This window comes from Neofelis nebulosa, chromosome 14, assembly GCF_028018385.1.
Source record: "Neofelis nebulosa isolate mNeoNeb1 chromosome 14, mNeoNeb1.pri, whole genome shotgun sequence".
NCBI lineage: Eukaryota > Metazoa > Chordata > Mammalia > Carnivora > Felidae > Neofelis > Neofelis nebulosa.
Genome location: NC_080795.1, coordinates 17,369,794 through 17,387,257, shown reverse-complemented (window position 1 = coordinate 17,387,257; position 17,464 = coordinate 17,369,794). Strand labels below are relative to the sequence as shown.

The window sequence follows — 17,464 nt, the reverse complement described above, 5'->3', positions numbered from 1 at the left end:
TGCTGCTATAAACATTGGGGTACAAGTGCCCTTATGCATCAGTATTCTGTATCCCTTGGGTCAATTCCTAGCAGTGCTATTGCTGGGGTATAGGGTGGGTCTATTTTTAATTTTTTGAGGAACCTCCACACTGTTTTCCAGAGTGGCTGCACCAATTTGCATTCCCACCAACAGTGCAAGAGGGTTCCCGTTTCTCCGCATCCTCAAAAATATGGAACGCTTCACGAATTTGCGTGTCATCCTTGCGCAGGGGCCTTGCTAATCTCTGTATCGTTCCAATTTTAGTATATGTGCTGCCAAAGCAGGCACAGCAGTTTTATTACAAATATGTATCACTAAACATTCTTGTAGGATTTACACAAATGAGATTATGCATATAGTTGTCAGTAGTTCCCATGAATCTCATTACACTGAAACTTTCCAAGTTGGTATTATTCATAACTAATAGTTTGTGTTCCTAATATTGACGATGTGAAATTATTTCCAGACTTGAAAATGATAAATTGTTTTGCAAGGTACAACATTTGATGTGTCTTCATAAATCATTTCCAGTAGCTGTCTGGTTCAATGATTTACCCTCCTGGGGTGCTGTAAGAGATGATCTGTGGCCCTGGCCATTCTTTGCACTACCCTAAGTGTGCTTTCAGGCGACCTGGGACTTAATTCTACAAGACTGTCCAATAATGATGTCAATATAATGTATCTGCTCTAAAACTACATTAGATTTGCCATTGTGATGCTTTAGTTGGAGGTCTACACACTTGTTTTTATACATCTAACCTTTAACCTGACTCATCTCATCCTTGTCAAGCTCTGAGACAGAAAAGCAATGGCTAGGTACTCATTAGGACCATCATGTCCTAACATCGATACTGCCACAGTAAAGAACATCCTATATATAGCCACACTTTTTCCTATCCATGCTAATAAACCTATTTCCAGCTTGGAAAGATCATTTATAGAACTATTAGGGCCTAAACAGTCAAAAGTATTAATCTGTTCAAGCCATTACAGAGGTTCTAAATTTTGGGGTTATCTGTTTGGACTACCAAAAAAAGAACTAAGCAGAAAGTACTTCATTCCATGAGAGATGTGTTAAATAACAAAATTATTCCAGTATATGGCCTCAAATGTTAGTAGTTTTTATAAAAAGTTACATGGGAGTCAGGAAGGTTGTAAGTAAAATGTTTATGGCTCTTGATGAGAATGAAAAAGTCTTACTGGACCATTCCTGCATATAAGATGCCAAACAGATGGCAAGTACAAATGAGAATTCACAATGAAATATTTTGATTTCTAGGTGCAACAGAGCCTATGAGTTGAAGATGAATGAACGTTGTGATGTTTTCCAAAAACATCTAAGGATGGCTGTGATAAAACCACTAGGAGCACAACTGCATGTAATGAGGTACCAAAACTTAATGTTAAACACTGTGTTTTGTTATGTATTTATGGTACTGTCTATGAAAAGCAGTACCAAAAACATTTAGTAGGTTTTTGACCTAGATAGGTTTAGTAACTGGCACAATGATGACTTAAATTACTTTTTGCCGTTTACCCAGCTGAGGGTTTCTTTGAAGAAATAATTTGAAGACTGAGATGCCAGTTATGTATATTGTTTATGTGAATTACTCAAGTATAATGCAATTTTTCATTAAAATGGGTTATATGTTCTTTTCATCATGTAGGTAGCTGCAGATGAATGTCCAAGTCCATAACTGTTGTGGTTAAAAATTCTTCATTGCCTCGGTAAGTAATTCTGGCAATCACAGCTAACAATAATTCAAAAGTATCTGAAACTCCAAAGGGTTAGGGCCATATCCTGTTAAAGTTGCCTGTGTGTATGTTGTCAGAAGTCTGATTTTCCTTTGATTTTGACTATGGAGTGATTTTCATTGTTGGTTTCTGATTTTTTTCCCCAGAGGCATGCAGTTGGAAGGAAAAATGAAGAATTGGTCAAGAAGACATGAATAAATACTTTATTTAACATTGATCACCTCACAATAAGTTATGTAGAGAAATACATGCTTGAATACTTTTAACTGTTGGGCAGTAAAGTCTGCTATCTTTAAAATATATCGAGTGTTTAAACATCTCCAGTTCCATAATCATTAGTCAGATTTGTTTTTAGCATACTTTAAGAAAGTATGTTCTTTATCAATAAATAAGTATTTGGAATCTCCTAAACACCTTAACGAATTATCCCTTACAAATAAAGATTTCACCTGTGGCCTACATAGTTTAAGTTTTAATCTTATTCTTGGCTTTTGCCTTTGAACAAAAAAAATTGTGATCTTAGTACAAACAGTAACATGCCATATTAAGGGAAATAGTGACTGGACAGTCCATTCCAACCAGGGCTTAGAATTTATAGGAATTCTAAAGCTAAATTCTTAACTCTGAAGACTTGAACTTAGCTAAATCTTGCTTTTCCCCTGTTGAGTGCTTTTATCTAGGTTATAACTTCATTATGGCAAGTCTAGAATTCTAGAACTGTAATATGTAAATTGTTTTTAAAATCTGGCTTTGCTGACTCCATTTCGGCTCAGGTCATGAAATGGATCCCAGCCCCATGTCCACACTGAGCATGAAGCCTGCTTGGGATTCTCTCCCACACTCTCAAAAAATACATAAAAGCTTAAAAGACAAAAACAAAAAAAACTAGCTTTGCATTCTGAAAAAGTAACACAAGTCTCTGAAACTAGTGAATATTCAGTAAATACTGCTGAATGAGTAGGAATGATTTGTCAAAGGCCTATAGAGAGAGCTGTCAACCTTTATGGTTTAGCTCCATAAAGTGCCAGTTTCTAAAGAATCTGCATGGTAGTATCTTATTTTTTTATAATTAACTTATTGGGACACCTGGGTGGCTCAACTGCTTTAAGTGTCCAACTTTGGCTCAGGTCAGGATCTCCTGGTATATTCAGGCCCCATTTGGGCCTTGGAGTCTGCTCCAGATTTTGGGTCTCCTTTCTCTGGCCCTCCCTCACTTACACTGTTCTCTCAAAAACATTTAAAAAAAACATTAAACCTTTGAAAAATGAAAAGGATTTGAGGATTTTACAAGTTAAATATATTTTCTCTTTCCCCACACACACCTTTTCAGAATAGATCTCTTCCCTCCAAAAATGAAGATGGTTTGTAAATTGGGTTTCTTTGCCTTTTGGTGCCTTTCTTGTAACCAGTTAAGTTCAAGGAGCCAATTCTTACCCCTTGATTTGTTATAAATTACTTTTTTTCATTTAACCTGGCTTTAAAAAATGGAAAATTTCCAAGCTTTCCCTGAATTCATAATTAGGGCTTCCAAAACTATATAATGGACATAAAAAGTAATGAAGTAGGAAATGTCCTTAAATTGGAGGCTTCTGCTTCTATATGTTGCTGTTATTTACTCCATTTGTCAGGTTCACAGGTGCAAGAAAAATGATTTATTTTTAGGTAAATATTCTCATTTAAACTGTTCTTGCCATCTTGTGACAAGTAGAACTACATAAAAGTGACCGTTTTTAAACATTGCTTAGTTTCCAGATTCTTTTTTTATTTTTTTAATGTTTATTTATTCTTTGAGAGAATGAGCAGAGGAGGGGCAGAGAGGGAGACACAGAATCTGAAGCAAGCTCTGAACTGTCAGCACAGAGCCCAATGCGGGGCTCGAACCCATGAAATGTGAGATCATGACCTGAGCTGAAGTTGGACGCTTAACCAACTGGGCCACCCAGGTCCCCCGACCAGATTTTTAATTACAAGACCTTTTATATTTTTAAGATAGCCTTCTAATGTACTACCATACATAGTATTACCTGAAGCATTACTTCAGAATCACACCTTTCCACTGCTTAAATATGAGTGAAGAAAATGATTTTCCTCAGATTGCCTATTCATCACTAGTGAAAATAGCTGTCCCAGGTCCATATGTGGCAATAAACTGTTGGAGCTGCTGTTGGCATTGAGTCAAATAGATATCCCTTTGCTCCAAATATTCTTCATTATACAATTCAAATGGAAATACTGCATTTGGAGCAACACAAAATACAGTGGCCCCTAAGGAAAAAAGTGTAAATGAGAAGTCCTTAAAATGCTAAATGTGAAATCACATTTTCAGCAAAATAGTATGAGTTTGTTTTGTTTTACAGAGTGCAAGCTGGGGAAAGGGGCAGAGGGAGAGAGAATCCCAACCATGCTCTACACTCTGCACAGAGCCTGCTGTGGGTCTTGAGCCCACGACCCTGGGATCATGACCTGAGCTGAAATACAGAATCAGATGATTGGGGCACCTGTGGGATTCAGTTGGTTAAGCATCTGACTCTTCATCTGGGCTCAGGTCATGACCTCATGGTTTATGGAATTGAGCCCCACATCAGGCTCTGTGCTAACAGCACTGAGCCTGCTTGGGATTCGCTCTCTGCCCCTCCCCCACTTTCTCAAATAAACAAACTTTAAAAAAGTAGGATGCTCAATCTACTGAGCCACCCAGGCCCCCCCAATAAGAGTTTTTAAATTAAGTTCTGACCTATTTAATAGAATATTTCAATAATCATTTAAAACTGATCTGTTTTTGAGACTCATGAAATAGTTTCAGTATATACACAGACTTACCAGAGCCAAGAAAAAATACTACATTTTAAAACATGGAAACTAGAGGGGCACATGGGTGGCTTGGTTTAGTGTCCAGCCTTGGTTCAGGTCATGATCTCACAGTTCATGAGTTCGAGCCCAGTGTTGAGGTCACTGCTGTCAGTGCAGAGCCCACTTAAAATCCTGTCCCCTCCACCCTCTCTGCCCCTCCCCAGCTCATATTCTCTCTCAAAAATAACATTTTTTTAAGTGTAGAAACTAGAACTTTGTTATCTGTTGACGTAGGCATTAGAGTTTTGAACCTAAATAGTGCTGTGAGGAGGTGGAAGAAGTAGGGAGAGAAGGTATTAGAAGGTAGGGAAACACTTTAATAAAGGTTAAGCGGATGACTGAGGATAAAGACATCATTGTAATCTCAATTATTCAGAACCACTGACAAGAAGACAAACCTATGGAATTGAATAGCCTGGAAAGAACCCCTCAAATACATGGTTAAATGATTCATGCTTTAAGAGTGCCAAGACCAATGGGGAAAGGACAGTTTCCAATAAATGGTACTGAAAAAACAATACCCGTAAGAAAAAAAAATGAAGTTGGTCCCTTATATTATAGACCTAAGCATAAGAACTAAGACAAAAACAAAAAATTGGGGAAATGCTTCATGACACTGGATTTGGCAGTGATTTCTAGAATTTATGTAACACTAGATTTCTAGTGTTATAACACTAAAGCACAGGCAACAAGAGGAAATAGATAAGTTAAACCACATCAAAATAAACTGGTGCATCAAATACTACAATGAAGAGTGAAAAGGCAACCCATGGAATGGGAGAAAATACTTGCAAATTGTATCTGATACAGGATCTACAACTGAACAAGAAAATAACCCAATTCAAAAATCGGCAAAGGAGAAACGGACATTTCTCCAAAGAAGATAGGCACATGAATGATGGTCAACATCACTAATCACTAGGTAAATGGTGTGAAATACCATCTTACACCCATAAGGATGGCTACTATCAAGCAAATGTTGGCAAGGATATGAAGAAAATGTACCCTTGTGCACTGTTGGTGAGAATGTAAAATGATGCAACCCTTATGGAAAACAGTAGCAGTTTATTCAAAAAATTACATGATCCAGGGATTTCATTTATGGACATATACCCAAAATAATTTAAAACAAGGTCTCAAAGAGGTAAGTAAGCATATACTCATGTTCATAGCATTATTCACAATAGCCAAAGGTGCAAGCAATCTAAGGTCCATTGTTGGGTGAATGAATAAACAAAATGGTGTGTGTGTGTGTGTGTGTGTGTGTACGTGTGTACGTGTGTACACATACATACAATGGAATAGAATATTCAATGTTGAACAAGAAGGAAATTCTAATGCATGCTACCACATCAATAAACCTTTGGGGACATTATATGAAGTGAAGTGAGCCATAAGATAAACACATATGATTAGACTTATATGATATGCATGGAGAAGTCAAATTTATAAAAATAGAAAGAACGGTGGTTGCCAGGGACTGGAGGAAGGAAGGAGAGATTGGGGAGTTATTGTTTAATGGGTACAGAAAAAAATGAAAGGTTTATAGAGATGGATGGTGGCAACAGTGTGAACGTTTTTAACACCACTGAACTATACGCTTAAAAATCGTTAAGATGGTAAATGTTACGTATATTTTACCACAACTTAAAAAAAACTTTTTGACTACCACTTTAGGAGTTAAGCTTTTAAATTCTGTTTCATTGTTGATTCATTGAATGAGTACATACATGTGACTGGCCAGGAGTACAGTTGCTAGCCAAGCAGACAGTGCCTACCTTCCTAGAGCCGTCTGTCATCAGTATGCACTTAACATAGTCTCAGACTGCCGTGACTGCTCCCTTTACCATTCCCTTTATCTTATCTGAATCCTTACTGTTCCTTGAGAACACTGCTTTCCCTGTGGCTCTCTAAAGTGAAGCTGCTTTTTCTCAAAACACCACTCATACCTTAGTAACACAAGACAGAGACAGTGACTAACTTGCTGCCCCTTTGCTGCTACCAGACCATTCTTGTCCCTGCTTTCCTCTTAATAAAAATCTCTCCGCTGATGCCCAGTGCCATTTGGGCTTACTACTCTTTCACTTCCTTGGTGAAGTCAACCAGTTCTCAGCACATGGCTCACAATATTCCTCTATTCCCTAATACCTGCCATTCAGTGATTTCCATGTGAATGACCCTCTTAACTCCAGACCTCTCTGGAATTTTTCCTCTACCTCCACCACACATAGGAAAATCACAGGAAACTGACATTACCAAAAACTTACTTCAAAACCATTAGTTCAAATCCCCCTTCCCTCTTATACTTCCAGCTTCTATCCCAAGACCTCCAAATGGCTTCCTTCAATTCACTTCCTTCTTTTAACCTATTTAAGAATCTATCCCAAGCCAGTGTCCCCACTCCCTTACCCCTCTGCAACACTCTATCACAGTCACCTATCAAAACCTCAACTCTGCATGAACCCAACAATTTACTTTATGCCTGCACTCAGGCTGCTAGGCAGAAAATCACATAATTGGCATCTCTTGGTTTCACTTTAAATGAATCACAGAAACCTCAAATGGATGCCCACTGACTGCCAGACAACCCTGCTGAGTCTAAGACAAATGTTCTTCTGCCTCCTGCCCCCATGACTATGATATTCCATTCTTCTCTCCTCAAACCTTTTGCTTTTAGCTGATGACCTTGTGTAGAGTGTATGATCAAATGGATACAGACCTGATTTTGTATCCATTTGTCTCCCCTCCTATATAATGAAGTGACTTCTTTCATTAGAGACCAATATTTTCACATGTGCTCTGGATCCCATCCCCTCTCACCTTTTTAAGGATTTTATTCCTTTGATCTTCCCCTAATTCTGTAAAATCTAATCTTAAACTGTCTTGTTTCTATAACTACACTTGATTTTCTTACTACATTGTAGCTACAGCTTCTCATTCTCCTCTGTTTGTTCCTCCTCCTCAACCCCATTTCTAAATATTGGACTTCTTCAAGGGCAGTCCTGGAGTTCTCTGTATAGTCTCAATCTAGGTAATTTCAGGTAATTTCATCCATTCCATGGCTATGAGTACCATCTTTGGGCTGATGGTTCCCAAATTATATTTCTAAATTAGAACCCTCACCTAACTCCAGATTCTTGTATCAATCTAAAGGTATCTCTGTAGGATGTCTCAAACATATCTATCTATAATTTGGTTTTTCTCCCAACCCTTTTTCTCTTTGTTCCCAGTTGTGGTAAATGGCATCATGGTCCACTCAGTTGCTCAAGGCAGAAAATTGGGAGTTTTCTTTAATTCTTCCCTATGCCCTCTGCCCCAACTTCTAAATCTGCCCCAACTTCCAATCATGAGCACAACCTATTGTTTTTTGCATCCAAGAAAAATGTCCCTGAGTAGAGATCAATTTCTTGCTTTGTTTTTTTCTTCTTTTTTTTCTTGTTTCCAATTTCCTGCTATAACTGAAATAACACTTAAGGAGCTCTTTTTTTTTTTTTTTTTTTTTTTAGCGTTTATTTATTTTTGAGAGAGACAGAGCATGAGCAAGGGAGGGGCAAAGAGAAAGGGAGACAGAATCTAAAGCAGGCTCCAGGCTCTGAGCTGTCAACACAGTGCCCCACGTGGGGCTGGAACCCACAAACTGAGATCATGACCTGAGCTGAAGTCAGATGCTTAACTGACTGAGCCACCCAGGTGCTCCAACATTTAAGGATCTCTTAACATTGTTTTGTTTAAGACTTAAAAATCAAGATACCTAACTGAAATTCATTATGAAAACAAAAAATAACTAAAGGAAAAAAAATCTTCATTTAGTTTTATATTCCTCAACAGATGCTTTCTTAAATACTTCACAAAAGTCTTGACAAAATAGTTACCAAGTGAAAATAGCCATATTCTACCACAGGGGTCCTTAATAATAAATAGTATAGTTTCTAAATTCAAAGACACAAATTTTTGTCTTCTTATTGAAATCTATATTTTAATTTTGATAGCATGTCATAATAAAATTGGCAGAATTTTTTTGTTATGGTACATAAAAAATGTGTGTTAGATTTTATCAAGTATGCTTTTAAATACAAATAATAAGAATGTAAAACATATGGGCGCCTAGCAGCCTCAGTCGGTAGAGTATGTGATTCTTGATCTCTGGGTGTAAGTTTGAGCCCCATATTGGGTGTAGAGATTACTTTAAAAAATAAAACCTGATTACTTTTAAAAAATAAAATCTGGTGGGAATGCAAGCTGGTGCAGCCACTCTGGGAAACAGTATGGAGGTTCCTCAAAAAACTAAAAATAGAACTACCCTACGACACAGCAATTGTACTACTAAGCATTTATCCACAGGATACAGGTGTGCTGTTTTGAAAGGACACACATGCACCCCCATGTTTATAGCAGTACTATCAACAATGGCCAAAGGATGGAAAGGGTCCAAATGTCCATCGATGGATGAATGGATAAAGAAGGTATGGTATATATATATATATATATATATATATATATATATATATATATATACACATACACACACACACACACACACACACAATGGAGTATTACTCGGCAATCAAAAAGAATAAAACCTTGCCATTTCCAACTATGTGGATGGAACTGGAGGGTATTATGCTAAGTGAAATTAGAGAAAGACAAAAATCATATGACTTCACTCATATGAGGACTTCAAGAGCAAAACAGATGAACATAAGGGAAGGGAAACAAAAATAATATAAAAACAGGGAGAGGGACAAAACAGAAGAGACTCAGAAATATGGGGAACAAACTAAGGGTTACTGGAGGGGTTGTAGGAGGGGGGATGGGCTACATGGGTAAGGAGCATTAAGGAATCTACTCCTGAAATCATTGTTGTACTGTATGCTAATTTGGATGTAAATTTTAAAAAATAAAAAATAAAATTAAAAAAAAATCTGGGGTGCCTACGTGGCTCAGTCAGTGTCCAACTTTGGCTCAGGTCATGATCTCTTGGTTCATGAATTCAAGCTCCACAACAGGCTCTCTCCTGTCAGCGGGGAGCTTGCTTCAGATCTTCTGTCCCCTCTCTGCCCCTCCCCACCCATCAAAAATAAATAAACATTTAAAAAAATAAAAAATAAAAACAATAAAATCTCTAAAAAAGGAAGCCTGTAAAAGATAAAGCAAATTAAAAATAAAAATATTTTTGTATCCTTCCTGTTATTTAGTATTGGTTGAGAATCAATGTCTTTCTCTTTTGGTGCATAAAACAAACATGGGATGGTAACTAACTTTTTCTGGGGGTAATGAACCTATAAGACATACTTCATAAAACTTACCATTCATCTCTCTAAGCAAAAAAGGTGTCAAGCACATACATGTAAATATTTTCATATAATTTAGAGATTCACAAGTCCCGAGAACTCTAAGTATCCATGAATCCCAGGTTAATAATGTTTGATTTTGACAATTATAGAACAAAGTTCTAATGTTCTAATGAGTTTTTGTGAACCGTTATTACTGTATAAATTGAATTTAAGGCAAATTTAAGCACTGAATATATACACACAAAAAAGTCAGTGTTAATACATCCTTTAAGTCCCAAGGTTGGAGCCAGAGTTTGGCTTCAAGGATTGTAATATCTTATGAAAATTAATGTCTGATCCAATTCAGCAAGAGCTTTGGGAGAATAACTCTGTTTACTCTTACTTTAGGAGCCCTTTTATGTTTTTATTAGCAAAACCATAATAAGCTCAAATTCATTTCAAACAATTAAATGCTATAGTCATAGTATTATAGCTAGCAATTCAGGAAGGCAGTGATACAAAATGAACACATTTTCTTTGTCTCTGTGCTTAACTGCATTGAGGGGGACTGCTTGACAATTGAATGCTGCTTGTTATTTTATTTATTTTATGTTTATTTATTTATTTTGAGAAAGAGAGAGAGAGAGAACATGAGGGGAAGGGGAAGAAAGAGAGGGAGAGAGAGAATCCCAAGCAGGCTCCATGCTGTCAGTGTAGAGCCCCATGGCAGGGCTTGATTTCACCAACTGTGAGGTTATGACCTAAGCCAAAATCAAGAGTTGGATGATTAACTGACTGAGCCACCCAGGTGTTCCTGTTGCATGTTATTGTAGAAGGAAGATAAATTTATGGGGTACCTGGTGGCTCAGTTGGTTAAGCATCCGACTTTGGCTCAGGTCATGATCTCATGGTTCATGGGTTTGAGCCCTGCATTGGGCTCTGTGCTGACAGCTTAGAGCCTGGAGCCTGCTTCAAATTCTGTGTCTCTCTCGCTCTCTGCTCCTCCCCCACTTGCGTTCTGTCTCTCTCTCTCAAAAATAAATAAACATTAAAAAAATGTTTAAGTAAAAGAAAGATAAATTTAGAATCACTTCATGTTGTATTTAATACATGTTTTATCAGAACTCTATAAGCAATGCAAAAGTTTCAGAATCCAAGCAATCATGCATAACAAGGAACGTGTTATATTACCTATAAACAATTAGTAAGTGTTCAAATTGAAACAGGCCTTACCTGACAAAAATTTATTATTCTAGGGCACCTGGGTGGCTCACTTGGCTCAGTGGGTGCTAGATTTTGGCCCAGGTTATGATCTCAAGGTTTGTGGGATTGGGTCCCTCATCAGGCTGTGTGCTGACAGTGTACAGCCTGCTTGGGATTCTCTCTCTGCCCCTTCCTCATTCATGCCTGTGCTCACTCTCTCTCCTCTCAAAAATAAATAAATAAATAAACTTTTAAAAATTTACTAATTTTTAAAATAATAATTAATATATACATAATATTTTAGCAATCCCTATCAAAATAACACCAGCATTCTTCACAGAGCTAGAACAAATAATCCTAAAATGTGTATGGAACCAGAAAGACCCTGAATTGCCTAAGCAATCCTGAAAAAGAAAACCAAAGCTGGAGGCATCACAACTGTGGACTTCAAGCTGTATTACAAAGTTGCAATCAACAAGACCATATGCTAATGGCACAAAAACAGACATATAAATTTATGGAACAGAATAGAGAACCCAGAAATGGACCCACAAACATATGGCCAACTAATGTTTGATAAAGCAGGAAAGAATATCCAATGGAATAAAGACTGTCTCTTCCACAAATGGTGTTAGGAAAGCTGGACTGTGACATGCAGAAGAATAAACCTGGACCACTTTCTTACACCACACACAAAGACAAACTCAAAATGGATGAAAGTCATAAATGTAAGACAGGAAGCCATCAAAACCCTCGAGGAGAAAGCAGGCAAAAACCTCTTTGACCTCGGCCGCAGCAACTTTTTACTTGACATGTCTCCGGAGGCAAGGGAAACAAAAGCAAAAATGAGCTACTGGGACCTCATCAAGATAAAAAGCTTCTGCACTGCAAAGGAAATAATCAGCAAAACTAAAAGGCAACCAACGGAATGGGAGAAGATATTTGCAAATGACATATCAGATAAAGGGTTAGTATCCAAAATCTATAAAGAACTTCTCAAACGCTACACCCAAAAAACAAATAATCCAGTGAAAAAATGGGCAAAAGACATGAATAGACACTTTTCCAAAGAAGACATCCAGATGGCTAACAGACACATGAAAAAATGCTCAACATCACTCCTTATCAAGGAAATACAAATCAAAACTACAATGAGATACCACCTCACACCTGTCAGAATGGCTAACATTAACAACTCAGGCAATGACAGATGTTGGCAAGGATGTGGAGAAAGGGGAACCCTTTACACTGTTGGTGGGAATGCAAACTGGTGCAGCCACTCTGGAAAACACTATGAAGTTCCACAAAAAACTAAAAATAGAACTACCTTACAACCTAGCGATTGCACTACTAGGTATTTATCCAAAGGATACAGGTGTGCTGTTTAAAAGGGGCACATGAACCGCTCTGGAAAGCAGTGTGGAGGTTCCTCAGAAAATTAAAAATAGACCTACCCTATGACCCAGCAATATCACTGCTAGGAATTGACCCAAGGGATACAGGAGTACTGATGCATAGGGGCACTTGTACCCCAATGTTTACAGCAGCACTCTCAACAATAGCCAAATTATGGAAAGAGCCTAAATGTCCATCAACTGATGAATGGATAAAGAAATTGTGGTTTATATACACAATGGAATACTACGTGGCAATGAGAAAGAATGAAATATGGCCTTTAGTAGCAACGTGGATGGAACTGGAGAGTGTGATGCTAAGTGAAATAAGCCATGCAGAGAAAGAAAGATACCACATGGTTTCACTCTTATGTGGATCCTGAGAAACTTAACAGAAACCCATCGGGGAAGGGAAGGGAAAAAAAAAAAAAAGAGGTTAGAGTGGGAGAGAGCCAAAGCATAAGAGACTGTTAAAAACTGAGAACAAACTGAGGGTTGATGGGGGGTGGGAGGGAGAGGAGGGTGGGGGATGGGTATTGAGGAGGGCACCTTTTGGGATGAGCACTGGGTGTTGTATGGAAACCAATTTGCCAATAAATTTCATATATTGGAAAAAAATAATAAAAAAAAAATAAAAGGGGCACATGCACCCCATTGTATATAGCAACAATATTATTTATAGTTATCAACAATAGCCAAAGCATGGAAAGAGCCCAAATTTCCATTGACTGATGAATGGATAAAGATGTGGTATATATATACATACCTACAATGGAATATTACTAGGCAATCAAAAAGAATGAAATCTTGCCAGTTGCAACAACATGGATGGAACTAGAGTGTATTATGCTAAGTGAAATATAAGTCAGAGAAAGACAAATATATGATTTCATTCATATGTGGAATTTAAGATCCAAAACAGATGAACATAAGGGAAGGGGAGCAAAAATAATATAAAAACAGAGAGGGAGACAAAGAGACATTAAGAGATTCTTAAATACAGAGAACAAACTGAGGGTTTCTGGCAGGGTGTTGAGTAGGGAGCTGGGCTAAATGCACAAGGGGCATTAAGGAGCACATTTGTGGGATGAGCACTGGGTATTATATGTAAGTGATGAGTCACTAAATTCTATTCCTAAAATCATTATTACACTATATGTTAACTAATTTGGATTTAAATTTAAAAAAATAAAAATTAAAAAATTAAAAAATAAAATATCTATAACATTTTATTTTATAAATACTATAAAATTTATAAAATTTTATAGATATTTTAACAGTCTAAAAATATTTAAATATAATTATTTATAGTGATCATTAACAAATTAATAATAGATTACCATATTTCAGTGTGAGAGATGTTTCAAACAATAAGGCTGCAATTAGTACATCTTCTTTAAGCACTTTATTCCTTAAGTTCAGTCGAGCATGCGCTTCAGCTAGGGAAACTCTGAAAAAGAAAATTGATGCTAATCAAATACGTTGATATTATAAAGATAAAATATATTTTGGCAGGAATAAACCAAGTTATGTGTGTATACAAGCCATGCCTTAAAGATCAGCATATTTTTACTTTAAAAAAAATGTTAGTTTCTTTTCAAATCATTTTTTTCCTACCAACTTCAATAAACTATGCCAGAACAAGCAAGTATCTTGACTTATTATCAGACTTCATATCTGCTCTGGCTTATCTTCATTTTTATGATTCTACACACCCTTCCTCAATATACAGGTAGGAAAACTAACTCTTACAGTCACCTTTGGTGTTTTCTTCCATTTCTTCATCTATTTGAAGTCCTCACAGAATCTTGAAATTTTAGTTTGAAAGAGACCTTAAAGTTCAATCTCCAATCAGATAATCAAATTTTCTCCACAATATCCCAGGCTACTTATTGTCCAGTCTCTTTCGAACATTTCCTATGGTTCACTGGGAATACATTCCTTTATCTTTTATTTTTAAACTAACCTTTGATTACCTAAAAAATCTCCCTCAGGGGCAACTACATGGCTCAGTTAGGTAAACATCCAACTCTTGATTTCAGCTCAGGTCATGATCTCATGGTTTGGGAGTTCGAGCCCCACATAGGGCTCTGCACTGACAGCACAGAGCCTGCTTGGGATTCTCTCTCTCCTTCTGTCTCTCTGCCACTCCCTAGCTTTCTCTCCCTCTCAAAAATAAATAAACATTTAAAATTGAAACAAAAATCTCTTTCAAGTTCTCATTAGGCATATGTAATGTACTTGAATGACTGCTGAACTTGGAAATCAGAAAACCTGGTCTCAGTCTCTAGACTTTACTAGCTGTGTGACTTCATATAAATCATTCACTTCCCGAAAATTTTTTGAATCTCAGGTATAAAATGGGGACAATAATAACTTACAGTTATTACGATTTCAGATAAAGCATTTGAAAATTTTGGGACTCACCCACAAAGAATATATAAAGTTAAGCTGAAATTGGTTTCACTGAAATTTATACCCACTGGTTCTGTCTTCTGTGATTATAAAAAAAGCTTAATACTTCTTAAATATGACATCTCTTCAAATATTCAAAGACAACTTTTCTAGTTGTCCTATGTTTTCTTTTCTCCAAAATAAAATATTCCTAGCTCCTTTAATATGTCATAAGACATGGGGCACCTGGGTGGCTCAGTCATTTAAGCGTCTGAGTTTTAGTTTCGGCTCAGGTCATGATCTCATGGTTTGTGGGTTCGAGCCCCGTGTCAGGCTCTGCACTGACAGTGTACAGCTTGCTTGGGATTCTCTGTCTTCCTTTCTCTCTGACCCTTCCCATGTCATCCTGTCTCTGTCTCTCTCAAAATAAATAAAATTTTTAAAAAGGTAAAAAAAATGTCATAAGACAATTTTCAGGCCTTTCAACATTCTGACCACTCTCCTCATGACCAGATTTGGTTAATTTTTTTTTTTTTTTTCAGGGGCACCTGGTGGCTCAGTCAGTTAAGCATCCAACTTTGGCTCAGGTCATGATCTCACAGTCTGTGGATTCAAGCCCCACATCAGACTCAGTGTTGATAGCTCAGAGCTTGGAACCTGCTTCAGATTCTGTGTCTCCCTCTCTCTGCCCCTGCCCCACTCTTGCTCTGTCTCTCTTTCTCAAAAATAAGTAAACATTTTTTAAAAATGTTTTTAAACATATTCTTTTTCAGTATAGTATTACGATGTGAGTGTGATTTAACCAGCAATGTAGAGGTGAAGCAGAACTAGCATTTTTTCCCTCTTGATACTATGTTCTACTAACACAACCTGAATTCACAGTATTCTTAATAGCCATATTACATTGTTTACTCATATTAAGTAGAAAAAGAATAAAACCTCAAGTCTTTTTCATTATAAGCCATCAACCTTTTCTCATCCATTCATACTCAGACCAAGATCATCATTTGAGTCTTTGGAAATTACTCCAGAGTTGTTTATTTTCAGATTTGGCTATTATGTTCCTGATATCCTCACCTAAGCTCCTTCTAAAATGTCGACCACAACAGAATATGTATAAAGCCTTTCAGGGAAGAGAAGAAAGTATTGTCCAGCTCTACTTCTCTAGAAGAGCAAGGATAGTGTTATTAGGTACCTGTCTATAGAGGTAGGAGAAAAATTTAAGGTTTATGACTCTTATGAGTTCATTTACTTTGCTATTTCATAAACCTCACCTATACCCCTATACCTTCCAATTTCCACCATGGGAAGTAGATTTATCATATTAAAATTAACTCTGCTTTATATTTGGATTAATATAGTCAAATGTTAACTGAGGTTATATAAGTTTAAATAAATATCTTTTTGCTACAGAGAAAAAATATGAGAAAATAGGATTTCCGAGGCTTCAAGTATTGACTCTTTGAGTATTGATTTGAGTAACTTTTTTTAAGGTAAGCTCCACACTCAACTAAAACCCAATGTGGGCTTGAACTCATGACCCAGAGATCAAGAGTTGCATGCTTTACTGACTGAGCACCCCTGATGCGAGTATTTTAAATGTTACTTCAGAAAATGGAAAATATCACAAAATTCCATTTACTATTTTAAAATATCACAGTTGTTTTCTACTTTCTCTTCAGCACTTTTTTTTCAGTTCTATGAAGATAAATATAGAGTTGGAAAAGTTAACTAAACATATTTATCTCTTTGGACCTATATCTGACATTTCCTTCCAGTCCTTCACTTACCTTATTTTATATTATAGTTATAGCATGTTATTTATGTATTTAATGGATTATTTTACTCCTGGTCCTAGTTCCTAACCTGTTTGAGATTATACATTAGTTTGTATCAAATGAAATATCAAGAGGGGACTGCTTAAATTATGGTACAGCCACATCAAAGCACACTGTAAAGCAGCTATTAAAACAGAATAAGGTAATTCCTTATGTTCTGATAGTATTATAATAGGTAAACCATACATAATTCTATTTGTGCAAAAGGAAAATATATCCATATGAATATATAGATATTTATATTTAGATCTTTCTCAACTTAGGAAATATCATAAGTCAAAAATACATTTAATATACCTAACCTACCAAACATAGCTTATCCTAGCCTGCCTTAAACATGCTGAGAACACTTACATCAACCTTCAAAGCTGATTTTATAATAAAGTGTTGGCTATCTCACATAATTTATTGAATACTGCAATGAAAGTAAAGCACGGAATGGCTGCATGGATACAGCATGGTTATCAGTTTTACCCTTTTAATCTCATGGCTGACTACGAGCTGCAGCCTGCTGTCACTGCCCAGTAAGAGAGTATTGTACTGCATATTGCTAACCCAGGAAAAGATCAAAATTCAAACTTCGAAGTATGATTTCTACTGAATGTGTATCATTTTCACATCATTATTAAGTCGAAAAATCGTAAGTTGAACCATCCTAAGTCAGTAAACTGTCTCTCTCTATAATATGTTTAACATATTCATTGACAAATATATAACATATTCAAATAAAATATGT

The 17,464-nt window shown here is 36.6% G+C and overlaps 1 protein-coding gene and 2 non-coding genes across 4 annotated transcripts in view; 1 reads left to right on the top strand and 2 right to left on the bottom strand.

Moving 5' to 3' along the window:
- Window positions 1-205: 205 nt before the first annotated feature.
- On the bottom strand, window positions 206-309 carry LOC131495190 (U6 spliceosomal RNA). Its single transcript, XR_009253821.1, has one exon. It is a non-coding gene; the product is annotated as a U6 spliceosomal RNA (small nuclear RNA).
- A 1,209-nt stretch (window positions 310-1,518) lies between these two features.
- LOC131495171 (small nucleolar RNA SNORD87) lies at window positions 1,519-1,607 on the top strand. Its single transcript, XR_009253809.1, has one exon. It is a non-coding gene; the product is annotated as a small nucleolar RNA SNORD87 (small nucleolar RNA).
- Window positions 1,608-1,963: 356 nt separating this feature from the next.
- MCMDC2 (minichromosome maintenance domain containing 2) overlaps window positions 1,964-17,464 on the bottom strand; it is a 52,540-nt gene continuing 37,039 nt past the window's right edge. The window contains exons 14-15 of one of the 2 annotated variants that reach the window (XM_058699728.1): window positions 13,837-13,946; window positions 1,964-4,041 (exon numbers count right to left, since the gene is read on the bottom strand). In XM_058699728.1, the coding sequence (XP_058555711.1) occupies window positions 3,875-4,041; window positions 13,837-13,946 (277 nt within the window). In that variant the 3' untranslated portion in view covers window positions 1,964-3,874. Of the gene's footprint in view, window positions 4,042-13,836; window positions 13,947-17,464 lie in introns of those variants that run through there. The other variant, XM_058699729.1, reaches the window with a different exon arrangement.